The sequence below is a fragment of the Rhamphochromis sp. 'chilingali' genome (assembly GCF_963969265.1).
Source record: "Rhamphochromis sp. 'chilingali' genome assembly, chromosome: 2".
NCBI classification, from domain to species: domain Eukaryota; kingdom Metazoa; phylum Chordata; class Actinopteri; order Cichliformes; family Cichlidae; genus Rhamphochromis; species Rhamphochromis sp. 'chilingali'.
Genome location: NC_137930.1, coordinates 29400106 through 29422431, shown reverse-complemented (window position 1 = coordinate 29422431; position 22326 = coordinate 29400106). Strand labels below are relative to the sequence as shown.

General features: G+C 39.9%; 2 protein-coding genes across 2 annotated transcripts in view; both read right to left on the bottom strand.

Annotated features, from left to right (window-relative positions):
- Positions 1 to 700: 700 nt before the first annotated feature.
- Positions 701 to 4180, bottom strand: LOC308392558 (eukaryotic translation initiation factor 4E-binding protein 1-like). Its single transcript, XM_080875633.1, has 3 exons — positions 3907 to 4180; positions 1583 to 1774; positions 701 to 1053 (listed from the first exon to the last, which is right to left on the bottom strand). Exons 1-3 carry the CDS (start codon positions 4040 to 4042, stop codon positions 1022 to 1024), a joined length of 360 nt encoding a protein of 119 aa, XP_080731759.1. The 5' UTR covers positions 4043 to 4180; the 3' UTR covers positions 701 to 1021.
- Positions 4181 to 5489: 1309 nt separating this feature from the next.
- The window catches only part of ank1b (ankyrin 1, erythrocytic b), a 78375-nt gene continuing 61538 nt past the window's right edge, over positions 5490 to 22326 (bottom strand). Inside the window, exons 35-42 of the mRNA XM_080875072.1 lie at positions 22035 to 22119; positions 20840 to 20914; positions 19419 to 19550; positions 19106 to 19264; positions 12825 to 13479; positions 12428 to 12698; positions 12014 to 12085; positions 5490 to 10170 (exon numbers count right to left, since the gene is read on the bottom strand). Of these exons, the coding sequence (XP_080731198.1) occupies positions 10108 to 10170; positions 12014 to 12085; positions 12428 to 12698; positions 12825 to 13479; positions 19106 to 19264; positions 19419 to 19550; positions 20840 to 20914; positions 22035 to 22119 (1512 nt within the window). The 3' untranslated portion in view covers positions 5490 to 10107. The remainder of the gene's footprint in view (positions 10171 to 12013; positions 12086 to 12427; positions 12699 to 12824; positions 13480 to 19105; positions 19265 to 19418; positions 19551 to 20839; positions 20915 to 22034; positions 22120 to 22326) is intronic.

The window sequence follows — 22326 nt, the reverse complement described above, 5'->3', positions numbered from 1 at the left end:
CAACCCCGAGGTAAGGATGCCCAATAAGTTTAAATGCCTGTTTTCATCTTTCCCCTCCGTCTCCTCATCGCTTCCTCTTCTCACACCTCTGATGGGAGGCACTAAGATCTGAAGAGAGGAGTTACCGATAGATAAAATGAAGGGACCAAAAATGCAGATAAGGTCAGGAGAGGTGAATGAAGAAAACATCTCATCTTACTGCATGTAAATATGTTTATCATTATATTGTAACCCTTCCAAAAAATGGAGATTTAAAATAAATATGAACTTGTCCTCACAATAGTTTCACAAAATATTCTTTAGATTTTACACCAGAAAGTTATTTGGGTCATTGTCACTCACCAAACCACCTAAGCTGAGGCTGCAGCTACCCGCAACACTACAGGATGCACTGTGGGTATATTTTAGCTTAGTTTTAGTGTTATAGCTTCTGTCGTTAGAGCTTTGGGTCACTTTGGTTTTTCCACAAACAAAGCCTTCTTATTCTCTAGCCAACAATAGCACGAAAAAGAAAGTTTCCCTCAGTAGTTGCTGATGATCAGACCAAAACTTAAAGATAACAAATACATTCATCAGACTTCCAGAAAGATGGTCGCAAATGATTTCTAAAGTTGAACTTCAGTTAACAGTTTGTCTGCTGACACCAAATGGTCAGAGTCACTTACTGCAAGGTGTGAAATAAGACTTCACTATAAACAGATCGGTCTCTCTCTTTTTTTATTGGTAAAAACAAATTAAAGACAAGTCATCAAAGTTGAGAAATGAATGAAATTACATAAAATTTTAATTATTTAATTGTAACAAAACCTTGACTTATTTGTCAAATATTTCACAAATCATACAAAGAAAAGAAACTGTTCATGCACACTTGAACAGGAGAGGCATTACAAAACGTTTTCAGAGCAATTCTGAACACAGATTACACAGAAAAAAGGCTCATCGTTTTAAAAGATATGCTTTTTTAATACCGGTAAACAAAAACTATAAACTATGTTGCTTTAATCCTTAAAGCTGACCCGCTTTAGATGTCCATCTCAAACTGGGCATCTTCACCTATAAAAGAAAAAACAACAACAACAAAAAATGGACAATTAATAGAAATAAGAGTTTAATGAAGTTTCCTATGTAACGTCGTGTGCACATTGCTCATATTGAAGGTGATACAATCACATTCAATCGGTTGCTATGAAACAACGTGTAATCCCCGACTGGTTGGCAGTGGTTCCTAGACACTGTTGGCTGTTGCTGAATAAAATTAGTTGCACGCAAGGTGCTGCATCAAAAACCTTCTAGTGATTGATTTGGTCGCTAGCAGATCACCACAGCTACCTGCAGTTTTCCATGTTTGTCGTCAACAAAAGAAAGTGGACATGAAGAATGTTTGCCTGCAAAGTTTCATAATGTGTAAAGTTTACTTTGAAATGATTGGCCCTTAAGAAATTGTTTTCCCACCTGCTGCCATCAACAACCACTCAATCAGTCAAGGAATCCTTATTTTTGCCAAATGGTCACAGACTGGTCTCCACTGCAAAGCTTTACAAGCTCATGTGCATTTTCCCATCTTTATTATGCACACGTTTACCTGCGCTCTCTGCATGCACGCTGTGGTCCGTGTTGTTGCTGAGCGACTGATCGGGCTGGTTTGTGTTGCTGGAGGCATCGGGCTTGAGTGGCCGAGTGACGCCTGGGATGTCAGGCAGGTTGGGCGGCGTGCGAGTCAGGGGAGATGTCCGACACTGCAGGAGGAACTTCCTGTCGTAGATGATTCTGGTACCTGCGGGTTAGCATTTTCTTAAAGTGATGACTATTTGGGAAAATTCCAGTACAGCAGATAATCCTTGTACACACTAAAACAGATTTCAAAATAAAAATAACATGGAATAAATCAAATGTAAACAATGATGAAATAAAATAAAGATTAAAACTACTACTATTAATCTAAACTTTAAACATGTTGGTGCGCAAATAGCTTGCCTGCTTTTCTCTGCTAGTGTGACCCAACAATGCACAGGTCCATACACGCCCATGACATTTAGCCCAATTTTGCAGCCCATATCAGCTATGTTGGTACATATTCAGTGACTCACTTGTGTTTTATCTGTGTCCCACCTGCTAATGTTACAGGACACAGTATCAGTTGTAGTGGGCATGTGCTTCTGAATCAGGTTTCTCACGACCGCTGAGGGAAAACATTTTCTTTTTTAACTTTTATCTCTGCAGTTGAAGCTTCCCAAGGCCCCAGCTTGTCAATGTTTAAAATAAAACAATGGCAGCCCCCAAAATGAGAAAAAAAAAAAAAGGTCAAAACTGAGCTTACTGCTGGTCCAGGTCCTGAGTACGGCCTCAGATGATCTCTGTTGTGTGTAGCTTGACCAATTCAGTTTAGATTAAAATATTTTCTTTTGGCTACAGCTTTAAAGTTTTCTGAAATGTTCACATTAGCAGTTGGCATTTTATGTTGGTTGGTGAGTAAGCTTTTGGATTTTTTTTTGTGATCTCTCACAATCATTAGTCCCACTTGTTCATGATTAATACAACCAGTGTGTCCATGTTTAGTAAACATGTTGCTATTGCAGCTCAAAAACAGGCTGCTGTAATACCAGGACTATAAATAGGATGTGACTGAGCACAGGCCAACATTTGACCTTACAGTCGTAAACTGTATATGCAAGTAAACATAGGCTGCACACTGCCCATACTCTTGGATAATGACACTGAAGCTGCCATTCATAAGTGACGACTTCCACATTAGATTAAAGCTTATGCACATAAAAACCTCATGCAGAGGGGGCAAAATGCTAGATTTTGTAACCAGAGCCATCAGACACATGCAGTTATAAGTCTCCAATCAGCATAAATGGGAAAATAATTAAGGGCGGAGGAATAAAGCCATGTAAAATACACTGAAATAATCTCTGGTTTTGTTAAACAACTGCAGTACGTGGATCCATAAAGTACTGCTTCTGCTAGTTGTTATACTTCGGGACACACCAACGCTGTCAAACATTAACAAGACAACATGACAGGACCTCAGTTACCTCCATTACCACGAACTGTTTTTGGAGCTGGATTTCAAACATAACTCCAAATATCTCTCTCTTTTTGTTTTTGTCAGGCACAAGTATACAGCACTTTTTGGATATCTTTTAAAAAAATTATCCCACTCGGCTGCACATTTATTAAATTTGAGTATACTATTTTTAATAGCTGTACAGTATTTTTTTTAATGTTGTAAATTTGTTGTAAAAGATCTTATTTCTTGTTTTTTATTTTATATTCTTTACTTTTATGTGAATCTCCATGCCCCGTCTGCCTGCCACGTTACTGCTGGAATACGTGGATTTCCGCAGTGGGGGACTATAAAGGATATTTCTATTCTATTTCTCTGTCTCTAAGTCATATGGATAAGCTAATCATGATTTTGGGATACTAAGTAAACCGCAGTGTTGGAACTTTTGTTTAAAATTCTGAGATATATAAAAGCAAATAAACTGTCTTTATAATTTTTTTTTCCTATTAGCATCTGAAGAGGAAAATAATTCACATGTGAGCAAACCTTTTGGCTTTTGAGACCAAAACAAAAGTTGGTGCTGCTGCTTTCTAAACTCCTTAACCCTCTGCATACCCCTGACATGTACAAACTGTTCAAACTGCTGCTTTCAGGTAGGTGCTACAGAGAGCTGTTTACTCAACCAGCCGCTCAGACTGTCACCCACTGTTGTGTCATTCAGGTCATATGCACATATGCATTACTGAGTTTTGCAAGTACAGTTTGTATAGTTTCTTAAGACTTTCTGTAATAGGCGTGTACTGCCTATTTAAAAAAAAAAAAAAAAGCAAATAAAGAGTAAAAATAAATACGGATTATTCTGAATCCCTCTCTTTGCTCATTCTGGACATCAGTACCTCCAGGCGTGGTGCTGAACAGAGTTCCTCCCGGGGTCGTGGAGTAGTCGTTTGGCAAATGCGCAGCGTCGTGGATAGCGACCCGCCTGACGGCGGGGATATCCCGGTTCCTGGTGGCCTGGCCTCCCGCTGACATCTCTCAACTCTATGCGCTAATGACACTCCACAGATGAGGAGAGCTGCATGTACGCCCGCAGACTGAGCATGGAAAGCTACACTATGCCTCCACGTGCTCTGAGAAAACCCAAAACAACATCCCAGGAACTTCCTACAAAACGACACGTGGGGCGGTGGGCTATGATTGGCTGAAACTAGGGGGCGTCACTTGATGTTGACAGTGGATGTTGTAGTTTTTTCCTCCCTCCTAATCTGCAGCAATCAAATACATGCAATGGTACATTTCTGCAAGAACACTTTACAGCAACAGCAACAATAAAAATATACAGCAAACACATTTTATAAGACATTTGTCGTGCGATTAAAATGCACAACTGTTCAAAATGTACAAAAGATTTTCAAAACCAACACAGAGGTAGGCTACAATCATGCAAATTTCTACAACGGGATGGAAATGTAGTGATTTCAATGACAAAGAAGTTCAGTTTGTATACTTACAGTGGATGATAGCGTAAATGGCATTCTTAAGCACATTCCACAAATCAGTATATGATCAACTACAGTAAAAACATATTTATGAAGAGAAAACACTGTGACAGTTAAAAATATTAATCATGCTCTTTTTGAGTTTCTTTCTTCAGCCTTTTAACCATACATGACAGTACAATAAATTAGCAGTCTGTGCATATTTGTACATTTGGCAGACCAAAAGGATCTTTCTTCTTCCTTCTTCTTTCTTAACTGCTTAACACTAAAAACTGACGATTCAAAGAAGCTGAAGCCAATCCCGTTTATTCAATCACCACTTTGTGGGGAAAAGAACAATTAGACGTGAGATATCTGAAGTTCTCGTGTATGTATGTATTGTGTATGTGCAACTGCTTTGTACGGAAGCGTAGAGCTGCCACCCAGGCAAAAGAAAAATACAAGTGTAGCACGGTATAACGTGAAAGGTTTATTGTTCTAACAAGATACTTTTCCTGTTTGTACAATATAATATTTATATTGTACGAACGTGATAATTATGTATATTGTAATAACGTGATATTATGTTGTTCAAACGTGAAAAGTATATTGTACAAACAGGAAAAGTATCTTGTTAGAACAATAAACCTTTCACGTTATACCGTGCTACACTTGTATTTTTCTTTTGCCTGGGTGGCAGCTCTATGCTTCCGTAGCTTTGGGACATTTTCCTCGAAAATAAGGTTTCAGATGCATAAGAAGGGAATAAATATTGCATAAAATTATTGGATCTGTCGAATAAAACATTAAGAAGATGCATGTTTGTAACTTCTCAGACATCCAGGACACACGTCTGTGTCTTGAGGTGTGAGACGGTACCAATTCAGTGATACATCCACAGAGTAAAAAGACGGCACTTAAATGCACTTGCTGCGAAAACAACACACCACATTTATGTCACATCTTTGTTTATTAATTCTTGTAAATGGTTTGAGCTGGTGTACAGGGTAAGATGATCTATACATATCTTCATGTCAGAATGACTCTGATTGAAAGGCTTGTATACATATTCACGTTGGTTTATCCTCTCTCCGGGACAATACAAAAGAAAAGAAAACAAGTGGTCATAGCTACAAAGCCTCTACATTCCCCATGACGTGGACGTCGGCCTAGTCTAGATAATGCTTAAAGAACATCCATAATAACTCTATGAGGGTGCATAGCATTCTAATTAAATATATTTTGTCATATATTTATACATATATTTTCATAAAAACATCTTTTTTTTGTGCATGTGCGCAGTTGCATTCCTTAGGATAGAGTAATATGATATTGCGTTTACATTGTCATGTATCCATTCTAAAGGAGTATAGGTGATCTTTATTCTTTGCAACAGTTAAAATTTTACAATACTCTTTAAAATACATTGCTGTAGGTTACACGTCCTCTCAGATCACATGCCTGGGAAATTGCGGTCTCTCTTCTTCCCGCTGATCCAACCAGAATTGGAACCAAACATCATGATCATTATCATCATCATCATACACACACACACACACTCACAAACACTCGCATACTGTACATACAAACACTGGGGAAGTGCACAGGATCACAGACAAGTTTAATTCAGACGGCAAATCCAAATGATCTATGTATGGAAACATAATTAAACTACTTCATACATCATTTTGCTTTGTGGAGACTTTTTTTTTTCAGGATTTCAAATGTGACTAAGCAGGAAGTTAAGCAGGAAGACAGCTCCTTAAAGTCAAAGTTATGATCCTTAAGATTTTAGTCTTGGCTGATGCCTCTGGGGGAAGTAAGCATGTTTTAAGAGTACTGACTACACTCAAAAAAATCTGTTGTGGGATGAACACATTTTAATCATGGCACCTATTTCCATGTGATTTAACCAAGTACAATAACCCATTTTTGACCATGTCAAACCAACACATTTGGCATTTGGTGGTTTAATGTAATCAGATTACGTTGGATCAATGTAGTATACTTACATTGACTTGAAGTGATTTATTTAAATTTGTAGAGTGAAATTTGTTTTAATTCATGCTACACAAGTTAAAAACTTTAGGAAAACACAATGAAATCTTGTTGTTTGAACAACTACTTTGTTAGTGAAGGCAATTACTGCTAGTCTTGCTTAATGAACCAATATGGGGGTTGATGATTTCATAGAGACAAACAATCATTTGCACTTACAGTCATGGGTAATTTAGAATCACCAATTAACCTAACTCTAATTACACACTGCAAACCAGACAGATTGTGGATAAATAAATAAACGATAACGTGTGCAGTGTCCCTTGGTTTTTCCTGCCAGATCCAAACCTTGCTTGTGCCATCTGGTTCCAAGGAAACACAAATTAACAACCAAAATGCTGAAATTGAAGCTTCAAAGTGGGTCTCTACAAATCAGTGGGTGAGACATACTGTGAGATTATGGGAGCTATGGCCAATTTCTTTTATAAAATGTCAGTGACCAGATTTGCAGTCACTTCAAAAATATAGTATATCAATTAAGTGCAAACATTTTTCCAAAGTTTCTTCACATACAAAAGAAAAGCAACAGTTCAATCAGAGCTCCAACAAAATCATGGGATTAGCACTAAACTTTAGGACTGTTGCATGCATCCACCATTTTACATCCACTACGGTCACACAGTTTTTTCATGAACCAGTTTCTTGCTGCTGATAATAAAACTAATCTACTAAGGGATGCAAATTGAAAAACCTCTGACCTTTAACAGCATCAAAATACATTTTTTAGAGTATTAATCTTAAGGATTAAAACCTCAACACAGAAATAAAACATCTGGATCCAACCCCCATTCTTGTGCTGATACAGTAAAAGTCTTAAAGACTAACAGAGTGATTGTGGGAGCTGTGAAGTCGAGTGGGCGTCTTGTTTGTCATTTGTTGACTTTATCTTCAGCATAATGGCCGATTAGGTAAGATTACACAATAACGTGCATCGACAATTGAAGGTATACATATGAGAAGATAATTGTTTTATATTTATCTGGTGAAAGGAAAATCTTTTGCCTGTGCTTCAACAAAATTTATTTGGCTTTTTTTTTTTTCCAATCTGTGACAAAAAAACAACCAACCAACAAACAAAAAATGAGTAAAGACAAAAATAACCAACAGTGGTGTCACAGCAGGAGCAGCGCACCAGCGAGGTTAAGTAGACATGCTGGCACTGACCACACACTCAGTGTTTTTTGGTCTAATGTGAATCACACAACTAAACTACACACACACTTGCACCAAACCACCCTGCTCCACCAAGAAAAAGTAAAAAACCAAACCAAAAAAAGCCCACGCATCACCATCCCACCTCAAACAGCCCCAACAGAAAACTCTAAATCGCTCACTTGTGTCCCACATTTGTCTTTGAGAGGATGACTCAGAACTTAGAAACAAACATCTTTTGTTCTTTCTGATAGAGCAGAACTGAAAACCTGAGTGAAGTAACAGTGGAAAACGTGCTATTATCCCATGAGGTTCTCGTGCATGGACTGGGCGTGGAAAGTAAGTGCATTTGCGTGATGTATAACCAATGTGTTCATTCATCCGGTCTCACTCATTCAGGCTACAGTAGCATTTACAGTACTTATGGGAGATATAGGTGATTTTAAGGAAATGCGTGCTACTATGATGTAACTCCTTCATGCTGCTGCCAACCAGTTTCTGCATAAAGTGTTTCAGAGGTGATGAGCTGATGATTTACAGAAACACAAGTTGAATTATCCAGGGAAAAAAAGAAGGAAAACAGAGTTCGGTGGATTCCGCCTCATGGCAGCAGCAAGCTTCTTAACAGATATTAAATGAAGATATCCTGGTTTATATTTTGCTACGTTAAGTGCTGAAACACAAACACTCTCCGGCCTCCAAGGTCTCGCACTGCTACAGCTGAGTCATCTCATCTTGCATCAGTACGTCCTGACTCACTCACTTCAAGGGCGAGCTTCAATGCCAAATGCTGTTCATCCAGATACAGTTTGTGTCTTCTCTGAGGAAACCAGTCTTTTACAGTTGCCGTTCCATCTTCATGTTTTTTTTGTTTCTGTGTATTATTGCTGTGGCAAACTCCAAAGAAAACAAGAAAAAAACAACAACAACAACACTGACCAGGCAATAATTATTTAACCGTGTGATCTATGTTTGTGTGTTTCTGGAAATGTGTTCATATATGTTTCTGTGCTTTTGCCTGTGCTATATATGAATGTGGGTCTTGACAGTTCACGAGTCTGGGGTCAGTGTTAATAAGACGATCACAGTGCTACCTGTCTGCCATTTCACTCTCGCTTAGAAATCCTCAAATCACGGCATCGTCACACGAATGAGATCCTTCATGTTTTCTTCACCACAATTTGAAATATTGACTCAAAAATTCAACAGTGATGCGCTACAGCCACTGCAAGCAGATAAAAGAGGGAGCACAGAGGGTTTGGAGGACCTTTAGATGCTGATGGGAGAGGACTGTGATTTGACTGCATATAGACTGAGGCTACTGATAGATTATGGGTGAAGGTAAAGTACGCTACTGGGGAAAAAAAAGAAAACAAAAAAAGCAATGGAAGAGCACAGAAAAGCTTGAGGGAATAGAAAGTCAAGCTTTGTGCCCTCAGAGCTGCTGTACAATGCAATCGAGCACCCACGCTTTTTCCAAAGAAAACATTCCCGCTGTCTGAAAACATTCCCCCTGAAAACACGAGGGGAGCTAGAGGTTCATTTCTCATCCGCAGTCAAACAAAGCTGAAACCCAAAGTGGACGAGTCCCAAAGAAACAATGAGGAGCGATCTTCATCCACAAAGGAAAAAAAATTAAAAATGTAAAAAAACGCACGCGGACAAGAAGTCACGAGCAGGGCAGCACGGCGGCTTTCTCATTCCAGCGCTGAGCACGCCGTGACATTACAGGGACAACAAGCCAATCATGGGGAAGGGCTCAGCGCCAAGCCGGAAGCAAGAAACACATGCGGTAGAGAAAAATACACGCACACACACATACACACACTGACACATGTCCACGTAGCATAGAGTGCATATATCACATTTAGAATAACAGGGCAAAGGGTCCAGTGAAAGAAGCGTTGGGAGGCTCAGCAGAGGCTTAGCTGTATAGAGAACCATCCATTGAGGGACTTCTTTTTTTTGGCTGTAGTGTTATTAGACTCAACTTGCTGAAACAAACCACTCCAGTTGGGGGAAAGAAGGCCCTTAAAAAAAGCCTGTAACCCTTATGTGGGTCCGCCCCCGTACCTTGTACCCCTTCAGTTTGTAGATAATGACAGTTCAAAAGGGCATGCACCAGCAGTCATCATGCGATTACAGTTCACAGGAAGCACTTTGTTGCTTTTTTTTTTCTTAGTTGTTTAACTAACATTTATGTTTTTTTGTATAAAAAAGAAAAAGAAATGGTATCGTCATGCCTTAGTCTAGTTGATTTTTTTTTTTACAAATATTATAAAACTACAAGTTTAATTCCTGTTTTTTTTTCTCCTCTTCTATTTTGTTTTGTGGTGCTCCATGGTCACAGGTTGAGGATGATTCTGTTTGTTTTTTTGTTTTTTTAAATAGTCTGCACTTCCTCCATGCTCATTTTCCTCTGCGGTCCGGTCGTGTTTTCGTGGAGGATGGTTTGGCAGTGGCTTTCCGGTCCTACAAAACAGAGACAAGGAGTACACCAGTAGATATGCATCACATGGGCTAAATTAGTCTTAGCTTCTATAAAATCACTGCCAAAGTTTAACGAATGAGACAAAACGACGTATGAGAGATGATTAGGCTCTAACAGGCTCCAACAGGGTGCCGTAGAAGGCATCTATCCAAGCACTGGGATGCACTAGTGCTTGTGTCCCATACCTGAAGGGATGGGCAGAAAGTGTATTTCAGTGTTTAACTCTCCGCAGACTGCTGCGCTGCACTGACTGAGCGCCCTTTCTCACATCCACCGCCACCTGGAGCAAGGAGGCAGGGAGGAAGGAAGGAAGGAAGGAAGGAAACAACACTTGGACCAGTTAACGGCTGAAGCCTCCATGTGAAACCAGAGCAGGAAACTAACTTGTCTGCCCACCTGGCCGCTGTGGCTCACAAATTTACCATCATTTCACAGTTAATCAGCCAATCAGTCACAAAAGATTTCATGCCATACAAATGCCCGTTTTTATAATGTCATTTTTAAAAAGCTTTTTTTTAATGATGATCTCTGAATCATAATTGGTTTAAGTTCATATCTGCTGTCAACATTTGCCTTGTGGCTGCTGTTAATTTCCCACCCTGTTGGCCAGGCTTTGTGAATAACTCACAGTAAAAAGCACGGGGTTTGCAGTGCTTGGGTGTGACAAAAGGTTATCAGTGTTAACTAAAACTGAAAGTAGGTGTGAAGAAGGTTTCAACTAAAGTTCAAATTAAAACTAAAACAAGTGAGAATTTTTACCAAATGAACTAGAACTGAAAATATACAGAAAATAAATAAATTCAATTAAAAAAAATAATAATAGAATAGAGCGATGATTGTCCTATTCCAATGGTCTGAATGGCCAGAGTCCTTCAAACTTATATAAGGGGGAAAGGTGGCTCATTACAGCCAAAGTATGCAGAAGTGCTGAATGTATAGCATATTGAATCTTTAAGCAGACTGATTACATCAGTAGAAGACCGCACCAGCAGCTAACTGACGCTACTGTCTTTGCAGGCTCATCAAAACTGGATGAAAGAACATTGGAAAAATGTCTGGTCTCATAAGTCTTTCGAACACAAGATAAAATGGCAGGGACCACATTTTATGCAAATAACGTGAAAGCATGGCTCCATCCTGCCATACATCAGTGGTTCAGGTTTGAGTCGATGGTGTAATGGTGCAGGGATATTTTCTTGGGACACCTTCAGCCGGTGAATACTGACTGACCAACAGCCTACTTAGTGTAGTTGATGACCACCTCCATCCCTTTATGTCCAACTTCATTTGCTGCTTTTCTGATCTTTCACTATACTTCCCCAATTCTTCCTGTTCATAGTGAACTCCCTTGCAACTTCCCTGTGCAACTTTTCAGAAAGTCCGGCAGGCTATGTGCTGTTGAATTTTGGAGCTTTGCAGGCAAGCACATCTGCACTGGTTGCAGAGTCACAATCCTTCCCTTTGTGCAGCCAAAGACCTTTGGCAAATGTTTTAGTATTTGTCAGTTTGGTCAAATATGTCAACGCAATATGCACAAAGACATTTCACTGCTGTGAGTCAAGGTTTTGCATTGTAATGTCTCTTGGAATTACTTACATTTTGCCCATGACAAGCACCCAAATGTCACCATGAAAAATAGGTAAACTCAAAAAAAGCAACTGAACAATCAAAACTAGACTGAAATGAGCAAATCCACCATGAAAGCTGAACTCAAAATAAGTGAATAAATAAAATTACACAAAACTCATAACAAATAAACAACAATTATAATGTTGGTACGACCATGATTCACTGCAAATGAAAAATACCCACAAAGTGACTCACCTTTCTAGCAAGTGCATTTCCACGTTCTTCAACAAACTGTGCCTCAGCAACATACTCCTCCTTCTCCTCTCTCTGTTAAGAAAAAAAAGGCCACAATTTATATATATTTATAAAATCCATTTCTAATTCTTAACAAGGTGTTCTCAATCACAAATGTTAAATCATATTAATGGGCAGCTTTTCATTAGATGTGTTGAGCTGTGCAACACATCATTCTGCTCTGGTTCTGTGACTGATTGTGGTCAATCATCTGTTCTGATGATCGTTCAGTGAGATTAAGCTGTTGATGATTTTTTTAAAAAAAATCAAACTGAATGACGATCTTCCCGGTTGATCATTAAAAAAAGAAAACATGGAAAAGATGTTCCCCCTCCAGGCGCAGGGAGCGGCAGGTGGTCGGCGTTGCAACCTGACCTGTCCCCGCCTCTGCTCCTGTTCCCAAGCTCGCTGGCCTGCCTCCTGATGAGAGAAGCCCAGCCCCTTGTCAAAGGGCTGCGTGCCCTGCAGGAGGCGCCCACGCAGCACATGAGAGTAACCAGTGTCACACACCGGAGTCAGCAGAGCCTCCTGGGCCACGTGCAAGCCTGGCACGTTGCCGTCACGCGTTGATGACACCGAGCCCACCCAGCCTTGTAGGGAGTCCTTGTCTGGCATGTAGGGTTGAAATGCTCCTCCTCCCACCATCCTGAAAAGCAGAATGCGAATAGACCAGAGGGAAGGGAAACAAAGAAAGCACATATGTTAATTCTGAGTACAGGCAGTGGAAAAGAAACAAATATAGAGTGATGGCGATCACACACAGTTGACTTACCGGTTGTCTCCGTTGTGCTCTGTAGCTCGACCCAGCCCCGTTATCTCACACCTCTGGGAGTACACCTGTTGGCCTGAAACAACAGAAATCCCTTCCACTGAGCCCAGCCCTACCATTCCACCTCCTCCTTTTGTTCCTCCTCCTACAGCCACACTCTCCACTCTCCTCACATCCGACCTCTGACCTCCCAGCTGGCCATTTAGATTGACCTTGGGAACGGCACCACTGGCTCTCACCCTGTCCCTTTCCGCCAGTGCACTTGCTGGCTCCTGTGGTGCCTCCTCCTCCTCAACCTCCCCTTCCTCCTCCTCCTCCTCCTCTTCCTCCAGCTCCATGATGGAGCCGCTGGCCCCGCTGGCTCCACTGCTTGGGCGACCCAAGCTGCAGGGTAAGGAGAGTGTGGCGCCCTCTGAGTCGTCAGCCCGACTGCTTCCCTCTAGTGATGAGTCCTCCACTGTAACCAGAGAGGGGCTGACCCCTGCTGGCCACACCTGAACGTCCGACATCTCCATTAATGTATCTTCCTCTGTGGTGGCAATGGGGGCGCACTCGAGGCTGGAGACCTCTTGCCAGTAGGGCTCCACGCCCAGTGGAGATGGCAAGCTGTACTGCATGGAGGCCGGGGACAGAAGCTCCTCCTGCACCAGCCCATAACCTGGAGGGAAAACAGGAGCGAGACAAGAGATAGACTAACACCAAGCAGGCACAGCCACTGAGAGGATGGGGAGGTGGTGGGACAACTGTTTCTCCAACCTACCAGGGAAACAGTGGGGCTCAGCTCTGTCCCAATATACCAAGACAAAAGACTTTCTCTTAATCAATTACTTATCAATCACAATTTAGAATTCTAATTTAGGATTAAGATGCCTTGATGCTAAGCCAGTAATTCTGACTTGACTCTCAGTTAATCCCAGCCAACATGTTGCTTTCACGCTTTCGATCTAAAAGGCAGAACACAATGATATTACTCAAAAACTGTTACTTTGGCTAATCGAATAAAAAAAAATTTCTTTTCAAGTTTGCAGAGCTATTCAGGTAACTGTCATTGGGACACAGCAATTTGTGAGGTGAGAGATAAAAGAATTTGGTGAGTCATCCATTGTTTGTGAGGTGAGTGATGCTGGGCTCTAGCTTGCTCCCACTTTCGGAAAGTGAATCTGCAGAACAGAAACTGTTTCTCGATAAGAGAAAAGAAAGATGAGTGTAGGGTTCTTTAATTGATTGTGGGGTTGGCACGATATTCTTTTTTAATAATTTAAGGCTTTACTCTCTTTAGTATAAATTTTCATCCTTTTTTGCTTTACATCAACATTTTATTATAATTTTTTTTTCAAGGTAGGTTTAATTGGGGTAAAGCCTGGATTTTCCACATAGAGGATTGCACAAATTTTGTTTCCGGTGCTAAAGTAGCAGCTGTGATACAATTGCCAAACATGTAATGAAACATCGCTTATCGTTCCAACCCTTGTCACAAGTCTCTGCGGGGGAATCAGCAGCATCTTGCAAATTCTGGAAAAGAAAATGCAAGTTACTGCCGCATTCTCCCCGACTGCAGCTGCAACTCAGAGTCATGCATTCATGTGTCTGTACGCAAAAGATCCCCTGCCCAGCACCCACTCAGAAAAATAAACAAATAAAACAAGTCACATGCACACACACACACACACACACACACACACACACACACACACACACACACACACACAGACACACACACACAGACACACACACACACACACGCGCGCGCACACACACACACACAGACACACACACGTGCACACACACACACACACACACACACACACACACACACACACACACACACACACACACACACACACACACACACACACACACACACACACACACACACACAAGACACACACAACTTTTAATCTAAGGGTAACTAAAAAAAATAGAATCACTGCATGATGTGTTGTTTAATCTTATCCTGCTAAATCATAAGTCGTTGACTAAGTCGTTGATTATATTAGATCCAATTAGATTGGTTTACACATTTCTATTATTAGTTCCAGGATGACACTTATTATGCAGCTTGTTGGACTACTTGACAAAAAGACGCACAAAAGCACACAGTCAAATTCACAATCACACACTGTAGTTGGTTCTAATTTATATCATACATATTTTAAAAAGAAAATTCAAATTTTTGTTAGAATCTTTATGTAATCTCATTGAGATTTGACATGATCTGAGATTTTCGTTTCAAAGCTTGTTTTATTTTCTTTGATAAATAATTAAAAATTATTAAATATACATTTAAAAATATATTTTGAGGAAGTGGCATTTTAATGTCTTTTTTCATTGTTTATTTTTTAAGACTATTTTTACATTTACTTTATATTACTACTAATAATAATATCTAATAATAATAATAATAATAATAAAACATTCTGAATGTAAAATTTTTCATATTTTTCACATTTCATTTAACTCGAAGCTTATAACCCATATGTTGATCTTTGGTGATACTTGAACATGGTAACACTTATATTTTGACACAAATCTGGATTAGTTAATTCCGTTAACAAAATATTTTTAATAAACTAGTGTGTCAGTGAGTTCAGATGAATAGAGACTTAACAGTAAAGTTGTATTTCACCCATATGAAACAAAGAACGGCACACTGACAGATCACAATGATAAACCACTGTAAAGCACAAAGTAGAGGCTGTGCTGTAATGTGAGGTTGCAGGCCGAATAGACAACCCACAGAATGAGTATAGTATGAGGTTAAACTCAAAATAATACTTTTAGTTCAAATGTCTTTGTGCAATGAAACATGTTAATTCCTGATCCTCACTATATCCTGGCATCAGGGACAGTACACATGAACTAAATACAAAAAAAGTGTGTAAACCCTATTAGCATTTAATGTGTAATATCTTTTTAAATACACTTTTAACAGAATCAGTCATGAATTTATGCCCACCAAGAAGGCATCCTGATATCTCTTTGTACTAAATGGAAAATGCTCTGACGTTCATCTGTGGAAACAAAACACAGTTTAAAGTGAGACGTATCTGAAAGTTACCACAGAAAGTTTCTTAGACCTTCATGCACCGCTACTTTTGTTCATTTAACCATAATTTAATGTAGTAATGAGGCTATGGGCAAGAAACGACTGAGTAAAGCAACATAGCAATTCTACCTTGTTGTACTATCAGTAAATCTACTTCTGTATATTTCAATGACACACTAATACTAATTATCACAGTACGCACATCTATGGAGCTAAAAATCTAAACCTTTTCTGATGTGATCCACAACACTGTAATGGGTAAAATACACCTTTACTGTGTAAAGTAATTGTCTCTCAGAGTTTATGCAACAATGGTCCATTGTGTGGGTACACATGTGTGTGTTTCTGGGATGGTACAGGGCCAGAATGATCAGAGGTGGCATCAGAATGAGGTGAGCAAGGAGGGAATGAATCAAAATTAGAATGAGAGTTAGAATGAGTTAGATGAATGTGGGTTAGCCCTTCCCTTCACTCCTGCTGCTGAAACACAGACACACTCACACAGGTGTCAAAGGCACAAAATGTAGTGAAGCACAAATAAACTCCACGGAGAATCTCATGGTACAAGAAACAGAAGAGAAGAGCACTACACAGCACACTTTACCACAGCAAACACACACTCACACGCACACATACATGTATAAACGCACAACACTGCATTCATTTAAAAACACACAAGGAGGACACACACTTTTAGCTCACAGGTGACGCTCGGATGTACAAAAAAACCATACACACCAGAATCAACACACACCTCACAGTAAAATCCCTGCTGGCAAATAACGTTCACACAATGTTAGCAGCAAGGCCATCATCAGACTTGGGCAAAAAAATACTGCATAGAAAATTTAGTTATAGATAATTCATGGCATTTTTTTTCATTGGTTACTGGATTTAGCTCTTTTAATTTTACATATAGTAACTGCCAAACCAACTACACAATGGTTAAGTGTTAAACCACTCAAATTGTAACTTACCAAACATGTGATTATTTTGCCCATGAATGAAGACCACCACAGCAACATTGTATGTTGAGCATTATGTGCTATGCAGCTGACCATGTGTTATAGCGTAGCATTAAAAAACACACACCATTTATTTTACAGGAAAAAGAAAAAGAAAACATTTGTTTGTTAATATAGCGTTAAATAAAAGACTGAAATACATCCATGAACAGAGAAAATATTTTACACTGTGAAGAAAACGTCATACATTGAAAGCATGCCATGCACATAAAAGATGTCACAAACAGCAAACGTTATTCTGTTCAAGAAACTCTGTGCTCAAACGCACAAACACACACACCCACGCACACCTTTACAAATGGCCATCTTGTGTTGGGGTTAAAATGAATTTTAAAATATTTTTGTGTAACTAAAATATTGAACTTACTCTCTATAATCTTGGAAGAAAACTAGAAAAAGTATGAATAAATTTCAAGCTCGGCTATATGATGTCATTTTTACTTGACTTACTTTGAATAAATAAGTCTGAAACACACACACACACACGTGCACACATGCACAGACACACATGCACATGCACAAACTGTAGTACACACACAGAGCTGTTTTAAAGAGGAGGAGAGGGTCCCCACTCGACTGAACGAGGGAGGAGCGCGGGAAAATAAGATGACAAGAGAAGAGGAGGCCCAGAGGTCAACATGAGGTCATATGAGGTCAGAGGTCGGACAGGAAGAGCTGTGAGGAGGAAGAAGAGCAAGAGAAGGGAGGAGGACGAGGAGGAGCGGGGCAGCTGGGCAGCAGATATGACATGTTACAGGTTCAGAGAAAAAAAAAGACAGAAAGTAGGACAGGATCCCGAGGAAAAGACAAAATTTCAAGACTGCAAGAAGACATTGTCGCTGGGGACCAATGTCTGCTGTCGATCAAGCACAACGTGACAGGTGAAATTTTATCTTGTTCTCAGACAGAAGAAAGAGAAAGAAAGAGGCAGGGACAGAAACAAGGTATGGAGGCCCAGAGCACACTGTCATCTGTGCACCAGCGCCACTTTTGACTAGTGTATCCATCCCAGACAGGACACATAAGGGCGTGTATGCACACACACGTGCATGTATGTGTACACACACGCGCGCAGAGCCACACATACACCCACATGTAATCTATAAAATCTCGAACGTTACCCATACGTTAACTGTTGGCTGTTTTGCAGACGACTTAAACCCCTGTCAGAAAAAGTGACTTATCCTCGTTTCTCATATTGAGTCAGAAGAATAAATGGCATCATGTTTAGGGCTCAAGTATGAGGTGTGAAAAAGTGTAACGTAAAAAGAAAAAGTAAAAAATAAATTAAAAAAATGAAAATAAAATGATGTGTGCCCCAGTGAGGAGAGGCGGTGTTACTGCATGCTGCAAAAAGCTTGCTTCATGGTGGAAGAATGACACCATTCCTGAGACCTCAAAAATGGTATTTGAGAATCATTATCATTGGTTTCATCATCATCATCATCATCATCATCATCATGTGCACTACAGGTCATGAGCAGCAAACCACCATGCAACCCAAGTTCCCTTCAACTTACCCCTTCTGAAAAACGGGGGTCTAATAACGCGTGGCTTGTGCACTAGGCGCGATGGCCTTGTGTCCGTGATCTCTTGTGGGGCAACAGAGACAAGGTAAAGTGGCTGTTACCCAGACTCAGAGAAGGCAAGGAGGGGTTTTCAGAGGTGGAAAGTAAATGAGAATAAAAGCCTCACCTTCTTGGGCTGAAGAATTTAGTCTCTGATTTTTGGCAGTGAAGACTTTTTTTAGGAAATAATTTCCGCTCTATGCTTTCTGCAACTTTTTGTGGGGTCCCACCGTGTTTTTTCCATTTACATCTGCATTTCCTGATATTTTGTGGATGTATCTATTTGGAAATGACCAAGTACACCAGATACTGCACTTGCACAGTAAATTGAGCCTCTCATTATTGTTGCCTCTAAAGTCTTCTTGAACAGGAAATTCCTGAAAACTTTCCATTTCTGACGGTTACAAACCATCATGAGAACATCAGTCTTGCAATAAACATAAAAAGTATTGAACCCTTTGTTTTCTGTAATTACAACACATGTAGCTAGAGAAGTCAATCTATTTAACAATACAAAATACAAAATTAAGGCACAGCATATCTTTGCTAATTAACCGTAAAGAGGTAATTTGTTAAAAAAAATGTTGAACTGACCCTTCTTATATGTCCTGTGTGTAGGATGTTTAATGTGTTCCTGTATCTTACCATTAATGACACTGGGGGACAACAGAGTGGAGTCGCGGTCACCAAGCCGACAGGCGCCCTCCTCTGAAGAACCAGGTGCTGGTTGCGGAGCCTGACCCTCCAAAGAGGTTACAATATCTGCACGATCGATGTTCTTCAGAGCAAAGTAGAGGCTCTCCACTGAGAGGCAAAGGTTCCACGATTTATCACTCAACTTTTCTTTTTAAATATCTGTCACATGCACAGATAAGGATGCCCCGACACAGAAATATTTGCACTAGTCAAAGTTTTAATCGTTTGGTCTGAATTTTAAAGGGATATAGTGCTAACTTACTCTTGGCCCTTTTGCCCTCTCTGCTGGCCCACAGGTTGAGCAGGGCAGAGCTCTGGTCCAGCAAGGAGTTTGGATTCTCCACACGGATCCTATTGATGTCGTCCACACCAAACTGAAGCTCTCGTGCTAACTCTAATGGACACAGTTAAGAATAGAAAGAAACATAAAGCACATATTTATACAACTAAGTCCAAAATACTACTGTATAACCACTCACAGATGAAGTGAATAATCTAAGTATAATGGCACACCTGCAGATTTGTGATATATTAGTAAAAGCTGTTGCTCGTTCTTAGTCACCAACTTGGATGGGAGACTTTGATAATGAGAAACTTGCTAAATCCAAATAATTGGGTTGGAGCATAACACAAAACAGCAAGACGTGGGCTCCTGCTGGTCATCGGTGGTGTGGTCTACGGGAAGGACAAACATAAGTAGGATCTCTGATCTGGACGAATAACAACTGGCAGGGGTTTCCTTAATATTCGGTTTAGTGGTCTACATCATAGACCGGATCTAAAAGATGTACCTAGCCAGGACTCATTAACCCACTGGTTAATAACTGTTCTTTTCTCAGTTGCCATCTTGATGTTTTCAAACAGTATGTGATAAGCGACTCTTTGATCCGTCTGAGAAACCGAGGAACTCTGTACACTAATACAGTAGTGATGTGTCTGTTACAACATAATCCTGCCCTTATACGTGTTTTTCCTAATTTTCTAAACTAACAGGAACCATTGATAGCCTCATATGTGATTCATATACATATAATAATAATGGATTGGATTTATATAGCGCTTTTCAAGGCACACAAAGCGCTTTACAATGCCACTATTCATTCACTCTCGCATTCACACACTGGTGTGAATATATATATATATATATATATATATATATATATATATATATATATATATATATGGTAGAGGACCCGAGCTTGAAGGATAAACCGCCCGCAGGGGCGTGCTGGGTGTTTTTATACATATATATAGGCATATAGGCATATAGAGGAGTTATAACAGCTGCTATAAGGTGTTAGTGCTGATCTGTTGTGGTCGGTTTCAACCAAACGTAGCTTTGTACATTACGGTCAAATGTCTCCATTTTGGTTTCGTTTGTCTAAAGGACATTTATTCAAATGTAACTTTGCAAACCTGAGCCCGTTAGTGTTTTTCTAATTGTGTTATTATGAACTTTAACATTTAACAACTGCCAACTGAGGCCTGTAGAGTTTGAGATGGTGCTCTTGGGTTGTTTTTTTTTGCAGTTTTTATAAGCATTGCATGGTCCAACTTTGTAGCTATTTTCTATTGAAGCAATCAGGGTGCATTTAGTTTTTCACAATGTGGCTTTGAATTTCTTTTTCAAATGGCTATATATCCATTTTATATACAGACTGTACAGTATCCAGTGTGACTAACCTGCCCAGCTTAAACCCAGCTGTTCGGATATGATGTTGATTTTGAGCTCAGTCCTCTCCATGGCATTCACTGTGGCTAATGAGAAAAAAAACACACAGACAGTTTAGAAACATGTAATACAGCACACAAGTAAAAGATGTTTCAATGACCTAATAGTATACTGTTTTACACAAAAACGTATTTGGGAAGTCAAACAGATATTGATGTGTGGAAAAAAATATTTTTTTTAATTGGGATGAATTTTTTAGACTTTTTATGACTTTTTTAAGACTCTTTTTAGACTTGATAGTGTTGAAGCAAATGTTATTAAGAGGTGGCTAGTATTGACTCATTTTCTTCTTGTTATTCCAATTCATCATCTGTACCTAAAAGACAGTTAAGTTTCAATACGTACCTTGACAAAAGCACTGCTCTGTTGGAGGAAATAAGCAATACCAACAACAGTGTTTTTTTACCCATATAATTCTCAGGGTTAGGACATCATTTGACAAGGAAAGGTCATAATTTGGGGTTCATTCAGGTGCTATTCCTGCTAACCACAGTAGCATTCAGTAACCATTAAATAGAGACTGAGGTGCAATATAGCAGCGCTGTGTATTTGATAGACAGAAAAGGCCTTTATCCATTCACCCTCACTCGCCATCAGCACCATTTAAACCAATCAGAATGGTCATCTTGACTCTCTTTAGTTACCACAGGCCAGTATAAGGGCTCATCTGTCTTGCTCCACTGCGAGGTCCTGCCCATTCTCAGTGCTAAGCTATAGTGCTAATGCTAACAGTATCTGCTGCCATGCCATTGGAAATCGCAGTGGAGACACCAGCGCCATGCAAAACCAACCACAGAAGTCATTCATTGATTGTCACAGCTACCAGGACACTCAGGACAGAAAAAGGCTAAATTGCCATGTGCCATGGAGCCATTTCAGGTCATGTTGGGGGCGACTGCTCATCTTGTGGCTGCACATTCAATATGTTTCCACTAACTGCACTGCAAAAAACTTAGTGGGATACTGTAGAGCAGTACATTGCATCCAAGGCTCAGTTGTTGTGCCATGCGTGCACACGAGACAGGAAAATAGAGAGGGCAGAGTAAGAAGCAGGGTTGTGGGTAAAGTGGCAGTGCAACATTCAGTGCCCATCTCCACTGTGTGTATATTCGGAGAGGGCTGACGGTCAAGCATTGAAGGACTTACCCACGCTGGGCTCGTTCAGTGCACTGTAGCGTTCTCTCAAAGCAAGAGGGGTTAAAGTTCGTCTGCGCTCCTCACTTCCAACAACCTAAAAAATTGAAAGAATTACAATAATTAATCGCCTTACACAGAACTTTTGAACTTTTAACAAACACCCATGTCACCATGTTTGACCCATGTAACATTAGACAGATGTAGCACTTCAGACAGACTCCTGGCAAAGTAATGGTTGATATTAAAATAGTAATCCAGGTAAAATGCAGTAGACTAGATTAAAACACTTTAAACCTTTAAA